This window comes from Sciurus carolinensis, chromosome 11, assembly GCF_902686445.1.
Source record: "Sciurus carolinensis chromosome 11, mSciCar1.2, whole genome shotgun sequence".
Lineage (NCBI taxonomy): Eukaryota > Metazoa > Chordata > Mammalia > Rodentia > Sciuridae > Sciurus > Sciurus carolinensis.
This window is the reverse complement of record NC_062223.1, coordinates 94,641,760-94,660,518: the sequence shown is the minus strand read 5'-3', so window position 1 is coordinate 94,660,518 and position 18,759 is coordinate 94,641,760. Positions and strand designations below refer to the sequence as shown.

General features: G+C 35.5%; 1 protein-coding gene and 1 pseudogene across 3 annotated transcripts in view; one reads left to right on the top strand and one right to left on the bottom strand.

The window, feature by feature from the left end:
- Positions 1–18,759, bottom strand: part of Deup1 (deuterosome assembly protein 1) — a 96,458-nt gene that overhangs the window by 71,954 nt on the left and 5,745 nt on the right. For all 3 annotated transcript variants that reach the window (XM_047517066.1, XM_047517068.1, XM_047517067.1), the window contains exons 3-4: positions 5,751–5,922; positions 4,281–4,376 (exon numbers count right to left, since the gene is read on the bottom strand). In XM_047517066.1, coding sequence (XP_047373022.1) covers positions 4,281–4,376; positions 5,751–5,922 — 268 coding nt within the window. The remainder of the gene's footprint in view (positions 1–4,280; positions 4,377–5,750; positions 5,923–18,759) is intronic.
- On the top strand, positions 9,412–10,415 carry LOC124958378 (fatty acid-binding protein 5-like; annotated as a pseudogene).

Here is an 18,759-nt window from a genome sequence, read left to right as displayed (position 1 = left end):
AGGTCTGGTATTGTGATGCCTCCTGCTTCACTTTTCTTGTTTTGGACTGCTAGGATTGCTTTGGCTATTTTGGGTCTCTTATTTTTCCAAATGAATTTCATGACTGCTTTCTCTATTTCTATGAAGAATGTTATCGGATCCTTTATAAGAATTCCATTGAATCTGTATAACACTTTTGGTAGTATGACCATTTTGACAATATTAATTCTGCCTATCCAAGAACATGGGAGATCTTTCCATTTTCTAAGGTCTTCTTTAATTTCTTTCTTAGTGTTCTGTAGTTTTCATTGTAGAGCTCTTTCACCTCCTTGGTTAGATTTATTCCTTGGTATTTTTTTTTCATGCTATTGTGAATGCAATTGTTTTCCTGATTTCTTTCTTAGCATTTTTATTTTTGGCATGTAGGAAGTTAATGATTTTTGCATGTTAATTTTGTAATCTGCTACTTTGCCAAATTTGTTTATTAGCTATAGCAGTCTTTTAGGGGAGTTTTTTGATTGACATTTCCTTAATGTCTAATGATGTTGAACACTTGTTCATGTGCTTACTGGTCATTTGTCTGTAGTCTTTGGAGCAATGTTTATTCAAATCTTTGTCTACTTTAAAATTTTATCATTTATCTTTTTATTGTTGACTAGTACTATGGGGTGGATATGGTCTGTGTGTGTCCCCCAAAGGTTCATGTGCTGAAAACTGGTCCCTGGCATGATGATGTTGACAGGTGATGGAACCTTTAAGAGATGATGCCTAGCAGAAAGTGATTAGGTTGTTGGGGAACCCTGCTTAGTTCCTAATAGAAAGAATTATTATAAAAAGAGCATGTCTAGCTTCTGAATCTCTCTGGCTTTCTATTCTGCCATATGATCAGTCTCAGGCATGCCATCCATCATGTTTTGATACATCCAAGGAAGTCCATACCAGAGGTCAAAAGAGGGGCAATGGGGTTGCTTGATCCTGGATTTTCAGTTTCTAAAACTGAACTACATAACTCACTTATAAAATTCCCAGCCTCAGCTGTTTTGTTATAGCAACAGATAATAAAATAATATAACTGATAGAGAAATAATAAAACATTATGTTCCTTTACTCTGCCCCATTTACAATATAATTGTCTTAAGTGTTTTCTCCGTTTCAAGAAATGTCTTAAACATTGCTATGACTTTTTATTATCCAACAAGAGAAAATTCAAGAGAAGAAAAAATATATTGCCATTTACCCATGTTTTTCTTCTTCCAGTGTTTTCCCTTCCTGATGTCTTCATAATTCTTTATTATTTTTCTTCTGGAAAGAGAAAACCCTTAAGTTATTCTTTTAGGATAGGTCTACTGATGACAAATGCTCTGAGTCTTCCTTCATTTGACAATGTCTTGATCTCCCCTTCATTACTGAAGGATATTTTCACTGAGCATACAATTCTGTTTTTATATTTCTGTTCTTTCAGCATTTGAAATAAGTTGTCCCAACTTGCTTCTGGCCTCCATGGTTTCTGATGAGAAATCTATTATATGAATTTGTTTTAAGGTGTCATTTCTCTTGTTGCTTCCAAATTTATGTTGTTTGTTTGTTTCTCTTATGGTTTTCAGAACTTCGACTATCATATGTCTTGCCACAGATTTCTTTGGGTTTATCCTGTTTGATGTTTACTCAACTTCTTGAATGTTTTTGTTGAATTTTGGAATTTTCCAAGTATTATTTTCTTAAAAATACTTTTCCTCCCTCAATCTCTTTTTTCTCTCCTTCTGAAATTCTGATGACATGAATTTTCAATCTTTTGTTATAATATTGCATATCCTCTAAGGGTTTATTTTCTTTCAGTCTTTCTGTTGTTCAGATGGGGTAATTTCTATTGTACTACCTACTGATCATTCCCTTTGTCTTCACCATTCTGAACCCCTCCACTGACATTTTTAGTTTATTTTTCATTTGTAAAATTTCTAATTCGTTCTTTAGATTTCAATTTATTTGCTACAACTTTCTAATTTTTTATTCATTTCAAGCTTGTTTGCAATTGCTCATTGAAGCATTTTTAATAGCTGCTTTAAAATCCTTGTCAGATAATTCTAACATCTGTGTGATCTTGACATGGGCATCTGTTGATTGTCTTTTGACATTCAAGTTGAGATCTTTTTTGCTATCATGAGGCATTTTCTATTGAAACTTGGAAATTTTGAGTATTGTGCTATAGGACTCTGAATTTTATTTAAATATTGTGTTTTAGCAGTTCTGGTCCGACAGTGTTACTGCAAGGGTAATGGGGGACCACCTTGTTATTGCCAGGTGGTATTGGAAGTCCAGGTCTTAAGTTAGCTTCCACTGGTACCCAGGGGGAGATGCTCCTTATTCCTGCTGAGTGGGAGTGGGAGTTTAGGGCTCCCTCTAGTCTTTCACTGATAACACTCTGACTGGAGGATCATGAGTGCCTTGTTACTGCTTCTCATATGGCCATCAGTGCAGTGATACTGTAGTGGTGGGGGGGGGGGATGGGCTTGTTAGCACTAAGTGGTGACTGCTCACAAGGCTTCTTGTGATATCATGAGAATGAGGGGGAGGGATACCATATTACCATGAAATGGGTGTAAAAACTTGGCTCCGTGTGGTTTCCACCGTCGTGATTGGTTCAGGAAGGCCTTGTTAACAACTGCTGGTTATGAAAATCCTGGCTTCTCTCTCACTCTGCTCTGACACCTCCCAAGCAAGGGGCTTAGACTACTTTGTTAAAGCCTGGAGAGGGTGGAAGTCTAGGATTTCCACTTAGCATTTGTTGGTGGGGGTGGGGCTGTTTTACCTGTGGTATTTGGCTGGAGTAGAGCAATAAATATATGAGTGTTTGATCTTGTTATGCTGTCTCCTTCCTGGCCTACTGACTAGAGACAACAGGGTTCTGATAGGGGCTTGTTTGTTTGCACCCACTGGTGTGTCTAGGTTGCTAGCTTCTCTGTTACCTAGTCTGCCGGTATGTAAGGCAAAAACAAATCCTAGGGAATTCATTGCTGTGTCATTCTTTGGGTCCCAGGGTTTCCAACCAATCTATCTCTTCTCCCTACTTCTCAGAGTCTTATTGTTTTTTAAACTAATGCCCAAGATTTTTAACTGTATTCAGGAAGATAGGGAAAAGTACATGTAGGCTATCTTTCCAGAAACAGAATTCTCAAATTATTTATATACACAGAATAATTACAGTGTTTTAATGTTTATGTTGTTATGTTTATACAAAAAAAACACAGTTGATTTACTTAAGGTTTAAATGCTTAGGGTTTCAGCTAGGAAAAACTATGTGTAATTTCATAATCCAAACACCAGTTACGGAGCTGTTACTTAAGTTATAGGCAAAATGTCTAGGTAGTTTAGGATAGTCTTGTAAGAGCATACCAGTTAAATGGCACCAAATTGTTTCATATTCCAGTTTTAATTGTCAAATCCCCTCCCTGAAAAAGGTACTTAAGGAGAAGTATTTACTACTTTGGGCTCCATTGACTAGATTATCACATATGAAATCTTTGCACTCTAAGAAAAGTTAGTTATAAAGTGAAATTTCACAATCAAACCATATTTCCTATTGATTCATTTCCTAGTTTGAGAAAGGACCTAGCATCTGCTGGGTATGAGATGCCCAGAGGACTTCTGCCCTATGTGCTACCTATGGTAAGGAAGAGAAGACTTACTTGCTAGTACAATGGGAAGCTTTAAGAAAGAATTTGGTATCCCTCTCATGACATATGAAGAAGCATTATCACTTATGAAACAGCCTTACCAATAATAAAGTAATGAAGACCAATTTTATTCTTTCAATGATCTATTTCATAATAGTAAGTTTCCACTTTGCAAATTTCCATAGAATTTAAGACATCCCTATTAGGTAGTAAGAACCATGAAAGATAATTTTGGTTTTGCTAATAATTCTAATTTAATTAATCAACAAGCCTCTGAAGACCTAGAAAGCTATTTGTTTACCACTGTGCTAACAGTTAAAGGGGTACAGAAGGTATAAAAACTGGTAATTTAGTAAAAGTGACAAAATCAGTACATATAAAACAATGACAGGGGCAAACATGTAATTAAAATATAAGAACTTTTGCTTATATTAAAAACAATCAACTTTAATAAAATTAACAGTTTTATACGAAAAACATATCAGAGTGATATTGCCAAATTATATTATTATATTAAATGCATACATGAATAAATAACAACAAATCCCATCATTGTATACAATTATACCAATAAAATGTGGAAAAAACATATCAAAATGTATAACACTAAATTGGAAAAAATTTTCTTACTTGAGCTTTTAGGGTTTGTAGTTGTCCTTCATAATTCTGAGTCATTGCTAAATTACATTTTTCCAGACTGTCCAACTTCTGTCGAAGTAATCCCACCTGCATTAAAAATAAATTTTAATTTTGCTTTTTCTAAATTTTGCCTGACAAAATCAGAAAATATACAAAAGAGAAGCAGAATTTAAATAAAACTGCTGCATCAAACCAAGAATAAATATTTGTACTGCAGTTCTTACAGTATCTATTAATAATTAAATTCACAAAAACCAAACATTGCCAGCACTATTCCACTAGGTATACATTATGATAGTGCAGTATGGATATTTAACAAAAGATCCTTATCACCATCACATTTTAAATTAAGATTTAGAACTTATTTACTTTGCATTATCTTTTTGGGAAACTGTATCATCAATACTCAGGCAAAACCTCTACTAGCATAATTCATTTTTTTCTCCTCTATTACCTGAAATGTGAGCTCTGCTTTAATGGTACTATTAACAGCTGTTACATTTTTATAAGAACTAACATATTAAAAAGAAAATGGCTAAGGACCGTTGTTAAGGATCTGACTTATTAAATTTGTTTGCTTACAAGGCACTTCTTTATATATCTGTGTCCTTACAGGTAAAGAAGTAAGAGAATAATGCCTTGCATATGCCAGGCCTGATAACTTCCTCTAAGGTGAAGGGAAACTATATCCCCAAAACTAAGGTAACCAAGCCAAACAAAAACATAGTTAACTAAGCAAATAACAAGATCCACTGAAAAGCCAATAAAAGTAGAAAAATAGCTAATGAATAAGTTAACTGATAAAGTTTTAATACATGATTATTAAACACTTATGCTTCATCCACCAACCCTCACACCAAATCTAGACACACACAAGTCAGTGTCAGGTAAGGCATATGGTTTTCCTGAACTTCTCAGGCCTGAGAGTTTTCTCACATTCTGTGACAAGCGGCTTGGCAATGAGTAGCCCAGCAGGGTCTGAGGGAGCTCCTCCAGGGTGGGTGTCTTAGGTGTACACCATACCCTATTCTTCTTTGTCCTACCAAAATCAATTCCTATACCTAATTTTCAGGAAATATTTTTCTCACAGATTAGAAGAGGCAAATGCTCTTGATCTCTGCCTGGAAGAAAGACAGTTTTGATAGACAATTCTTTGTTTCTATAGCAGCAAGCATTTACATCTTTGTTTGAAACAATGTTTATTTCACATATTCAGTAAATGTTTACTTTTATAGAATGCATTGACACTATATGTCCATCTTCATCAGTGAATATCTATGGATTTATTCTCTATGCTTATTTCATAGTGTATATCAAGTATACTATTTGTTGGCAGAATTTTAAGTAATAAATGCTATAGCAGATGCCTGAGTAAAAGTATCTATAATGAAAAATGTTATGATAGAATAAATGCTATTTGTAAGAGTCTGATGAATCATGATTAATACATGCATTAAGTACCTCTTGACCTTTCTGATCCAAACAAGTTTGTGCATTTGCCAATTCTTGATCCCGAAGATCTAATCGTGTCTCCAAAGCCCTCATCTTTCTTTCCCAATCCAGTTTCTTGTTGCTTACCATGATGTCTATTTGTTCCATTAATTCCTGAAGCTCAGCCTCACAAGGAGAAGCTCTGGCAGTTGTAGAAAAGTAAAGTACATTTTAAAAGACTGAATTGTGGGGGTAAAAAAAAGTACTAATTACTTAACCTAGTTTGATCATTTCTTCAAATTATTCAATTATTTAAATAGGAAGAAGCCCAAAAACTACAGATTAATTTTTTAAATTAAAATTGAAAGTTAATTTTGGAGCTAGCAGTATATATACACTTAATTTTTTAAAATAACATTTTTTAAAGTGGACTAATTATGAAAAATCCTTAAGAATTGTTACATGTAAGTATATATATGTACCTCTGTCTCACATGTAAGTATATATATGTACCTCTGTCTACCATACCTTGGGAAGATTTTAGAGGCAAACTGAGACATCAATCATGCTTTCTAGGAATACAAGAGGAAACCTGAGCTAGAAAGGACCAGATTCACAAGTACTAACTATGCTATCATGCTGCTCCTCAAAGAGAGGGAACTGGGGCATGATGTCTGGAAGAAATTTGTCAGACAGGTGTGGACAGTGTAGCAGAAATCTTTAGACAATGGGAACACTACAAGTGATATAAGTGGCATTATCTTGGGTCTAGAAAGGTCTATCGAGGTTGAAACAAGAGCCTTGGTAACAGTGAGGATTATAGACACTAAAATCTTGTAAGAAGACAGATTGCTAGGTCTTCTAAGTACTGGGTACTTTTTCAAGGAAACTGAAGCTTTCCAGAGAGTTCAGTCACTTAGACTGGATAAACAGGTGGATATTGAGACCTCAATTTTAGTCAAGGGTCACAAAAATATCCAGATTAAGAAAGTGAATTATTTCAACATTCATTCCAATGGTGTTGATCAGGTTTCTAAATACATTGTTGCAGCAGAGAGAAGGGCAAGAGGAGAGGCAAGTGCAAAATAATATTTCCTCCATTTAGTTAAATCAAAAATTTAGGACTAATTTAGGATTGTGTAGCATTTTGGGGGAAGAGGAAAAAAAAAAAAAAAGACCCACAGAGGCCCAAGGTCACACAGCTTATTGTTCAAAGAGCTAGATCCTAGGCAGCTATTTCCCAACTTCCATGCATTCATGTATATCACACAGCAGAAGACGTGGTGTTATGAACAAGAACATGCTTGAAAAATATAGCAGAAATTCATTCCATTGCAGTAGGGTTAGAAACAGGTATTGGAACCTAATGAATTCAGAATTTCCAAAATAATTTCCTAAAATACCCAGATTCACCCTGTTTTATTCAACAATGTGTTTACTGATTTTGATATCAGAGAGGTTGTAAGTACAAAGTACCATTTTGAAGTCTCATAGTAGTCCTGGAATAAGGTCCTAAAGCCTTTTCAACTTTTACTTAAAACCTAAACCAAATCTGAGGAAATACAGTATACTAATTCCTCTATAAATATGTTGATTTATTTGAATTAAAATTATGATGTAGAGAAAAAGAACAGAACTGACCTGGTGTTCTCACAACTTTTTTTTTTTTTTTCGTATCAGGTGTGACCCTTTCCTACACATACATTTTGTCTATTTCTTCTACTAGTTTAAGCTCTGAAAAAAGGGGACTTTATCAACCTTGTTCCTCTCTGTCTCACTAGAGCCTTGGCACATAGTAGATACTCAATAAATCTTTGAAAAATGAATAAATGAGCTGTTTTTTCATTGCTGTCTCCTTGGAATACAGGAATGCCTCATGCTAATGGAATAAAAATACAGGCCTAGAGTGTGGACATAATGTAATCTACTCAATTAGTATTATTAAATAAATGAATGAATGGTTTACTTCCTGGTTATGACTGTGGTATGAAAAGTTAGAATATTAGACTCTCAGATGGAAGGACTCTTACAAATCATCTAATCCAATTATCTGTACAGTGTGTGCATTCCTTCCACAAATATTTCTTGAGAAAATTATCTGTCATATACCATGAATCAGATTCATCAGCTCTAGGACAGAGTCCAAGATTCTACATCACTAACAAAAGTATCAAGTGATTCAATGTCTGCTGAAGTTTATGATTTATTTTGCAATATCACTGCAAAGAGCTCACCCAGTCTATGTCTGAATTCTTCCCTTAACTAGTAGTCCCTGTCTGAGATTGCTTCCAAATGACAATGTTAGAAAAATTCTTTTATATTGAACAACTTTTCCATTCATGGGTCCTAATTTGATCCATTGAGACCATTCAAAACGTTTCAACACAGAATGTTAAAGGTTAAGATACTTGAATACAGTCATGTGCTAAAAACAGTTTTCAGTATACCCTGTCTTCTCTTCTCAATGTAAAATATTAGAGATTGAATATACAAATAAATGATGGCCAGACCACATGATAGAATGATCTGCAACAACTAGTCTACAGCTATCCTCACAGAATGGTCAGAACTTGGGTTACTGACCAAGCTTGTTCAGCTTCCCGAATTTTTGCTCCCACTTCCAACTCACAACCAACTGGAGAAGGCCACACAGAATCCCCAAACTAGTCACATAGAATGCTCTGCTTCTAGTTATTCTGTCCCTAGCTTCTCCATGCCACTAGTCTCTAGTCACAGCAGACCTGAAGCCTCCCCCACCCTCTTTTTTCTGCTGTAAAGCTTTCTCATTTCCCTGCCTTCCTTTGAGTATCTGCCAAATGCCAAGTGATGGTGGATGATTCCCTTGGTGGTATAGCAAGCTCTAAATAAATAGCCTTTGCTTGTTCTCATTTGGGTTATCATTGCTTATCCCAAAATACCTTTGTTTCTTTTGATTGACAATAGAGGTTTTTCTCTACTGCTCTATACTCTTTACCCACTTGCCTAGAAAATACTAGATACATAATATATATTTTTTAAATTAATGAAAACAATGAATGACTACTGTAATATTTCAGATTCTTCACCAAAATCCTGGTGTCTCGGCTTTGAACAAGTTCTTATTTTTTGATATCCTACTTGAAATGTACCATTCAAGACTTTAACATAACACCATAGATATGGTCTTATCAGCTGAGAGATTTACATTCATTGTTTTAGGTATCATATACTTTGATTCAACTAGATAAGAGGCCACAATAGTTTTGAATTTTGGAGGAGAAAAGAAAAAGTGATATATTACTATTACAAGGTGCTTTTATTATTTTTTAAATATATTTTTTAGTTGTAGATGGACATAATACCTTTATTTATTTAGTTTTATGTGGTGCTGAGGATCTAACCTAGTGCCTCACACGTGCCAGGCAAGTGTTCTACCACTGAGCCACAACCCCAGTCCAAGATGAGTTTATTCTTGTCTAAAATCTTTATTTCTTTTTTCATGCATGCTATGAATAAGTCACTTATTCACTATCTTGTGCTTGTTTAGTTTCTTAAGGGGGAATCCAAGGGCAGGGCTTTATAGTCATCCCTATTAAATTTCAGCCTCACAGTTTCAGGCTTTCAACATGGGTCACTGGTTCACTAACCAGTGTATTAGGTACTGGGAAAATGGACACAAGACCAATTGCTGCCTACACATAGAAAGGGACCTCCAAGGAAGGCAGAAGAAAAGACTGATGAATACATTCAGGTGTCTTAGAAAGGAGGAGTCCTGAACACAGACCCAGAACAGAAATTGGGCTATCTCAGGAGTCTTAAACAAGGTAACATCTGAGCTTATATTTGGAATTCTGTTTCATCAGAGAATGTCTTTATTAAACCACCCAGTTTTGTGTCAGCTGCAGATCTAAGAAGCATTATCTGTTTTATACAGAGATATTTATAGAACTTACATATTAACAAAATATGGATATGTAAAATATATACTATATATATATAAAATACATTTCATGTACTAAGTGTGTATATATAAGTTATTGATAAAATGCCATAAAGGATAAAATGAAGGACAGAGTCTTATGGTATTCTATCAAGCCTCCAGTGATTACTTATTTTATTATAATCAGATACTAATCCATTTAATAACTTTGCAACTTTTTCTCTTTCCCACAAAAATATCATGTAAAGCCCTGTAAAATATGATGGAAAACTCAAATACAACAGCAAACTGCCCACATTCCATCTATTCCACTGACTGTGTACACCCACCAGCACCCACCATGGCCACCATTCAGCAGCTGGAAGGAAGATGGCACCTGGTGGACAGCAAAGGCTCTGACAGCTACATAAGGGAATAAAGTGGAACTCACTATGAGAAAAATGGGTGCAATGGCTAAACCATATTGTACCATCACTCTTGAAGACCAGAAGTTCAACACAGAAACTGAAAACACCTTGAAACAACATAGTGTTCTTGTACCATGGGAAAGAAGTCTGAAGAAACTACAGCTGATGGCATGAAAACTCAGATGGTCTGCAGTTGTTGTAGGCAGTATGTTGGTTCAGCATCAGGAGTGGGATGGGAAGGAAAGAACAATCACAAGAAAATTGAAAGATGGGGGATTAGTGGTAGAGTGTGTCATGAAAAATGTCACCTGTACTTGGTTCTATGAAAAAGCAGACAAAAATTCTATCATCACTATGGATAGGGATTAACTGCAAGAATGAAACTCAGTTCAATGAGCAAATCTCCCTACTACTGCTGCTATTTTTCATTGCTGTGTTCAATTATCTCTTTATCATAAATATTTTACACGCAACTTTCAAAGTGTTGGTTTAACTAGGGTGATCCTTTCAGTTAGTGAGTATAAATGTATTTATGGTAAATAAAAATAAAAATAAAAAATTCAAATACAACTGTTTCCTTGAGGTGCCAGCATATTAATCCTATTAACTGGGGCTGGTCTAGTGTGTGTGGGGAGTGGGGACATCTATACTCAGTACTAGCAGCCTCTACTATTCCTTCCAGTGTGTGACCTAAGATTTAGTCAAACAGTTTTACATCAAACTCAGCTTTTCATCAAACTTAATATTGCCTTTTGAACTTCAGTTTTTCAACCTTCTAGTGTGTCTTCTGTTCTTTAGTTTTTCAGAGACAATTTCTAGCAGTTCAGTTGTCTCATTATCATTAAAATCTGCTATGTCTATTGAAACTTTATAATAAAAATTAAAAGACTTGATTTAACCTCCTTCACATAGCTGCACATTAATGTTGTTCTTTATTTATATATTCATTACTTCCATTAGTCAAATGCTAAAACTCTCTAAGTATTTTCCTATATTTCCTCTCATGGATCTTTACAACATCCCTGTAAAGTATGTATTATTTTTTCAGTTTTAGAAAAGTTGAAGATCTAAAGAAAAAAGAATATCTTCTGAGTCTTCCAGCTTTGGAGACTGGGTGGACCAAGTCTACTTAAGACACATCAACGTTAGTCCTTATTATTGAGTTGATTCTTAGGAGAAATTCACAAGAGGAGCCTAGGTTCAGGCCAGATTCTTCTGCATTAATCTTTTAATGCATTAAGCCAGGAGAGAGGTAGTACCTGAGACCTGCAGGGTGACGGATCAGGATATCAGGATATAAAATTTGGAAAATAAGAGGGATTAAAATAGAAAACTGATTATATCAATGGTGGTAGTCTCGGCAAGTATGTTGAGAAGGTGCTATAGAATGGAAAAGAGTTACATTTGGAATAAAAAGAGGTTTTTTGCTTATTTAAAAACTGGGTTATTTGGGTTTTATGGGGGTTTTTGCTATTAAGTTTTGAATTTCTTATATATTCTGGATATTAAACTGTTGACAAATATATACTTTACAAATATTTTCTCCTATCAGTTGTCTCTTGACTCTTGATTATTTCCTTTTTTGGTAAAGAAACTTATTTAGTTTGATACAGTCTCATTTGTTAATTTTTGTTTTTGTTAATTGTGTATTCGGTGTCAAATAATAATTGAATGAATAAATGAATAAATAATAAATAAATCATCATTGCCCAGACCAATGTCCTGAAGTATTTTTCCTGTGTTTTCTTATAGTAGTTTCAATGTTTTGGTCTTATATTTAATTATTTAAATAATTTTAAATTGATATTTGTAACTGGTGAGATAAGGGTCCAGGTTTTGTTCCTCTGCAAGTGGATATCCAGTTTCCCAAGCACCATTTATTGACGACTGCCCTTTCTCCATTGTACGCTCCTTTGTCAAAAATCAGTTGGCTGAAAGTAATGCCTTGCTGTCTTGTTTATTGTTGTCTTAGCATGAACCCTGCCCTATATATACCTTGTCCAGTAACCTGCCATCTGCCAATGTGGACCTCTGGACTGCTCTGATGTTGAATGTCCTTAACTGTCCACACCCCACCTGACAGAAAACAAGGACTTAGGGTTATTTCCCCCCAATTTTGCCCACTTTTAGCAGTAAGCAGCTGGGAGATGTTGTCGCCCATTTTCCCACAGAAATAAAATGTAGAAATTGACACTGCGAAAATATAACAGTGGTCCACTTTATGCTTTGAATATAGCACTTACTTCTCTGCCACTGCAATTTATTTTTAAAATGGATGTTTCTTTCTCTTACTCTCTCCTTGCTCCTCCCTAATCTCTCCCACTCCCATCTCAGGGGAAGCAGGATTACCTTTCTTCCCCATCCTAGGCAGATTTATTTGTTCATGAGTACACACCCACCATAGGAATGAAATAATCCAAATGGTACCAGAAGATCTCAGAAATGACTATCTCCCAAATTAACAAGTGAATTACAACTCCAACAGAAAACATGCGGAATGAAGCCTTTGAATCGCCTTTTTAAAAGCCCACTGTTCCTGCTGATGGGCAGAATCACAGTCCCTGGGGCAGGAATCCCCTGTGTTTCTCCTTTGCTAGCAAAGCAATATAATTTTTTCCTTTTTCTCAAAAAATAAAAAAATTTGGCTGTAAATGTGCAGGGTTATCTCTGGGCTCTTTATTCTGTTCCACTGGTCTGTGTGTCTTTATGCCAATATATACTGTTTTGATTGCGCTAGTTTTGTAGTATATTTTGAAGTGAGTTGGTATATTGCCTCTTGATTTTTTTTTCCTCAGCATTGCATTGGCTATTCAGAATCTCACTGTAGTGAGAATGGCTATTTTCAAAGAGCAAATAAGAAGTGCTGGCAAGGATATGGAGAAAGACAAACCCTTTACAAAGTTGCTGAGAATTTAGTAATTACTGAATCATGGAGATCATTATGGAGTCATCATGGAGATCAGTATGGAAATTTGTTTTTCTAAATCCTGAAAATAGAATACCATATAATCCAGCAGTCCCACTGCTGGGTATGTACACAATGGGAATAAACTTGTTGAAAAGACACGTGCAATCCCATATTTATTACTATTCACAATAACCAGGATATATCAACTAAAATGTCTACCAGCTGATGAATGGATAAAGAAAATGTGGTATATACATAATAGAATTCTATTCAGTCACAAAAAGCATGAACTCTTGTCATTAGCCACAACATGGATGGACCTGGAGGACACTGCAAAGCAAAATAAGTATAGAAATATAAGCACAATATGATCTCTTGTGTAGAATCTAAAAAGGTTGATCTCAGAGCAGTAAACAGCAGAATGGTGGTTTCCAGAGACTGGAGGAGCAGTGAGGAATACGAAGAGGAGAGATTAATCCATCACAATGCTATTATTATTTGATAGGAAGAATACGATTTTTTTATTTTTCTTTTTAGATGTACATGACAGTAGAAGATATTTTGACATATTATAAATACATGGAATATACCTTATTCTAAGTAGGATCCCATTCTTGTGGTTGTACATGTGGTATATTCATATACTAACATAGGAAAGTTCTGTCTGATTCATTCTATTGTCTTTCCTATTCCTATCCCCCACCCTTCCCTTCTTTCCGTTTAGTCTAATCCACTGAATTTCAATTCTCCCCCACCCCTTGTTGTATGTTAGCATCCACATATTAGAGAGAACATTTAATCTTTGGTTTTGGGGGATTGGCCTATTTCACTTAGCATGATAGTCTCCAGATTCATCCATTTTCATCCAGCAAAAGTCATAAAGTCATTCTTTCTTATGGTTAATATTCCATTATGTATTTATACCACATTTTCTTTATCCATTAATCTATTGAAGGGTACCTAAGTTGGTCCCATAGTTTAGCTATTATGAGTTGAGCTCCTGTAAACATTGATGTGGCTATGACACTAAAGTATGCTGATTTTAACCCCTTTGGATGTATATAAAGAGGAGTGGTATAACTGGGTCAAATGGTGGTTCCATTCCTAGTTTTTTTGAGGAATCTTCATACTGTTTTCCAGAGTGGTTGCACCAATTTGTAGTCCCACCAGCAATGTATGAGTATACCTTTTCCCCCACATCAAGAGAAAAAAGTTTTGGTATTCCAGGGTACAGTGGGTGAATATGATCAACAATAAACATTATATATCTTAAAATAGAGGAGAGGAATTTAAAGGTATTCCTCATAAAGAAATGATAAAAGTTTAAGATGATAGATATGTTAATTACTTGAGTTGATCACTATCTGATGAATATATGAATCAAAACATAACATTATACCTCATAAATATATAAAAACATTATGTGCAGATAAAAAAAATTAGTAACCTTTTGAAAAAAAAAAGTGCCAGGGTAAGATGCATGGACATGTATGGAGGTACCCCAGAGTAGTTTTGTGGCTGGTGGGCTCTTTACCAAAATCCTTTCAAATATGGGCTTATATACTGACTCTTAAAAAGGCAGACCCTCAACAGATGGACTGCTACAATGACTGAATGGCTTGTTATCCAAACCAAGATTATTTTGAAAGTGAAAGGGGCATTAGTAATAATTATGCTAGGACACCAGGTGGAAACAGTGATTATTCTGGGCAATCTGGAATGTAAGGTCATCCTACCACTCACAGATCTGGAAAATGAAGGTGGAAAGACAGGTTTATAAAATAGAAAAAAGAAAATAGAGAGTGAATTCAGTTTGAGATATGTGAATAGAAATGAGTCTAGAGCTTAGGAAAGAAGAGGGAGTATAAAAGACAAATATGGAAATCATCATGAAAGGAAGGAAGGAGGCAGGAAGGAATAGAGAAAAGAGAATAGACTATTTCATGAAATATGGAATGGTCTAAGAGATGAGTTTCCAAAGGCACTGACAAGCAAATTTTATTCTTAATTTTTTCAAAATCTTTTTAATGAAACTCATTCTAATATATTACATACTTATTTGTCTAAGGTAATAGGCTGTACTAAATATAATTTAACTTTTCCATGGTGACTCACAGACCCTGTTCTGTACATCAAATACTGTACCACACCAGAGACATTAACAAGACCAAGTGGGAGAGACTCCAGGAGAAGTCCCAGAACCCACCTTCATAGACATTTCTGTGATGTCAATCTGTTCTTTAGTCGATTGTCTCTCCTACAACAGTAAAGTGAAAGATTTGTTATTTTAGGACTTTTAGGTCATAGTTTCATGGTTACCCTTCTTCAAAATTAATTATTGAATAATAGATAAAAATAACTTTTCCTCAAGAACTTTTCTTGTCATCCAAAAAATGTTATTTACTGTCATCGTTAGTGTTTGCTGAGTTAGCAGCAATAAAATGCCTATTTTTACTGCATAATTGAGATGGTGGCTCATATTCAGTCCATTCTTTTCTCTCATTTGCAAGAAGCTTAATGCTGTGATGTGGAGGAGGCATAAACCTCATTATTTTAAAAAATGGGTGCTTAAATATAAAGACCTCATTCTAAAGCCTTTATCATGACAATAAAGGGAGGCATTAAGAGAAATAAAATGCAATGCCATATCCTTCAAGTCCCTATCAATGTTTTATCAGAATTCTAGAATATACACATTTAAAATCTCATTTTTTATGTTCTAAACAGAGAGAAATACCTACACTAAAGATTAATTTTTTTGGTAATAATCTTTCACATTTCAAGTAACTTCTTGGTGACCAATGGAAGAAGGTAAGAAGACAGTGATAGTGAAATATTGGTGGCCTTTTCCTTCAGGTGATTTTTGATGATTATTTGAAAGTATAACTAGCATCACTGTCTTCATAAACTTATGTATCTAAATAATTACTTCACAGTAATATATACAAATATATGATACAATTAATAAAAAATGATTATCTATACATGTATCACTTGGGCTCTGTAAGCCAATATCTAAGACAATTAAATTTCCTCTTGAAAGAAAGCCTATTTGATAAGACACCAGTGTCAGTCCATATGAGGATAGTCATTTTATTCTTTGCTATTTAAAATTGGAGCCAGCTCTTTCACTAGATCCCAACAGGGAAGAACTAGATAAGAAATGATAAAAACTGTTTTTCCAATACCAGACAACTTCTGGAAGTTTCTTTTTCTTCTTCTTTTTTTTTTTGGTATTGGAGATTGAATTTGGGGTCCTTAACCACAAAGCTACATCCCCCTGTCCTTTTAAAATTTTGATATAGGGTCTGACTAAGTTCTTACAGCCTTGCTAAATTGCTGAGGCTGGCCTTGAATTTGCCTCAGCCTCTGGAGGCACTGGGATTATAAGCATGCGCCACCACTGTACCTGGCTGAATGTTGGAAATTTCTAATGAACCTCACGTGCTAGCTGCTTGTGATAATTTCTTAATGTGTTTTTGTAGCCTGAACTCCTGAGGTCCAGATTTCTATACTTATCTACCTATTCAACATTGACATTTCCATAGGGTGTCTAGTTGCCTCTCAAACATCATGCATTCAAAACAGAGCATTTGACTCTCTGCACCAGAGACTTGTTACCAGTCCAGGCCTCTCTTACTGGCATAACGGCTACCTGTTGCTCAAGATAAAAATTCTTAATGATTCCAGATTTGTTTTTTCCTCAAACCCCCCAATAACAGTATGTCCTACTGGTGCTACTTCCAGTATGCATACTAAGCCCTAACCACTTTTTACCATATGATAAAGCCTGGTATAGATTATCCTTATCACTTGTCAGCTGCTGTAGTTTGGAGATGGCAGGAGTGTTTCCCCCAAAGGTTCATATGCTAAAAGCTTGGTGCCTACTGTGGTGATGGTGAAAAGTGATGGGAATCTTTTAGAGGTGTGGTCTAGTGAGAGATAATCCGGTCATTGGAAGTTAGTTCCCATGAGGGAGAGTTATAAAAAGAGAGAGCCTGGCCACTGAATCTTTTTTGACTTCTTATCTTACATGTGATCTCTTCTGTACCAGCTCCCGCCATCATGATGCCATCTGCCATGAGGCCCTCCTACAGAGCTTCCTGATCTTGGACTTTCAGCCTTCAAAACTGTGAGGTAAATATATACCCTTCTTTATAAAGTGCCCAACATTAAGTGTTTTGTTAGAGTAACAGAAGATGAAATAATTACCTTAGATATCCATCTTTCCTTACTTTGATACTAACAGTGCTCTAATGTTATTCAGAGTAGAAATGTATACAGTTAAGAAACATTACATTTCTCAGTGTTCCTTTGAGATAGATATGGCCATGTAACAAAATCTGGCCTGTGAAATGTAAGAAACATTGTCATAAAGTTTTTTGAAAGAGAAACTGCTGCAGATGCTGTCGGTGCTCTATACATCCTCATGTTTGCCACTTTGAGAAGCAGGCCTGATTTTCCGTGGATGAATCCCTTTGGCTGGGTGCCTTCCATGGCTACTGGTGTCTTGTCACCTGTGTGATCACAAGAGCTTTTGCCTAGCTTGTCTTTGTTTTCTATCCTTGCCCCCCTATAATCTGTTCTTCCCAAGGCAATCAGAAAGAACATTTGAATACAAAAAATGTCATGTAAAGTGTTTAAAACTAGAATGAGAATTTTAAATAGAAAATGTCACACCTTTGCTAAAAAGTTCTCCAGTGACTTTTTACAGTGAAATCCAAAGTCTTTACCCAGGTCTACAATGTCCTGTAGGATCTGGCCCTATTTGCCTCTCTGACTTCACCTCTTACCAATTTCCCCTTGCTTGCTTCTTTCTAATCTAATTGGCCTCCTTTCTGTTCCTTGAAAACATCAGGTATGTTACTGCCTCAGAAGCTTGGCTTTTGCTAATTCCTTTATGAGTAATACTGATCCTTAGCATATCCATGTGTCTATTCTCTCATTTTCTTCAGGTCTTTCCAAATGCCTCCTTCGGATTTATTCTGTAACTCTTTATTCCCATAATTTGCTTATTTTTTCTTTGTAGCAGCTAGTACCATGGCTTCTAGTATAAAGAAAATCTTATATACATAAAATCTGCTATAATATGCATCCTCCCACAGATTATAAGCCCCATGAGGGTCCTGAAATCATTGTGTAGCCACAGTATCAGCCTTATCTACCAACTGTAAGAAAAATACAAATACTAATTTATTTGGGCATTGTATTATAATACTCTGGACTTGACTTAAAATTTGTGTTCCAGTAGGCCTCTTCTGACATTGCTCCATCAGGAGAATGGGATGCAGCCTTATTACTATCAGTCAGTGGTGAAAGTTCAGGTTCTTGATTCAGTCTATTGTCACTTGGAGGGAGAGTCCTCAGTACTGCTAGGTAGAGTGGGCACGAAGCTTCCCAATGGCTCTTTACTGATATCACCTTGGTTGGGAAGGGCAGGGGTGCCTCATTAATCCCCATCACATGGCCTCTATTGACACTGAGGTTGTGGCCTCATTACCATTACTGCTCAAAGTGTCTTGCTTTCCTTTACCATCATAAGTATGTATCTCCCTTCGGATAGTCTGATTTGAGGAAAGACTTGGTTATTCCTGAGTTCATGGGTTACAACACCAATGTCTTATATCCCACCTCAGTTTTATTAAGATACTCACTGCATGGATAATCTGATCAGCTATTCTCTATAAGTTAATTGTTCTGCTGATCCACCAATTACTTCCTATTCTTGAGTCATTTTAAGTAGCATATAAATTGAAAATTATAAAATTAGAATAAAGATATTTGCATTTCTCCTTTCTTAGAGAA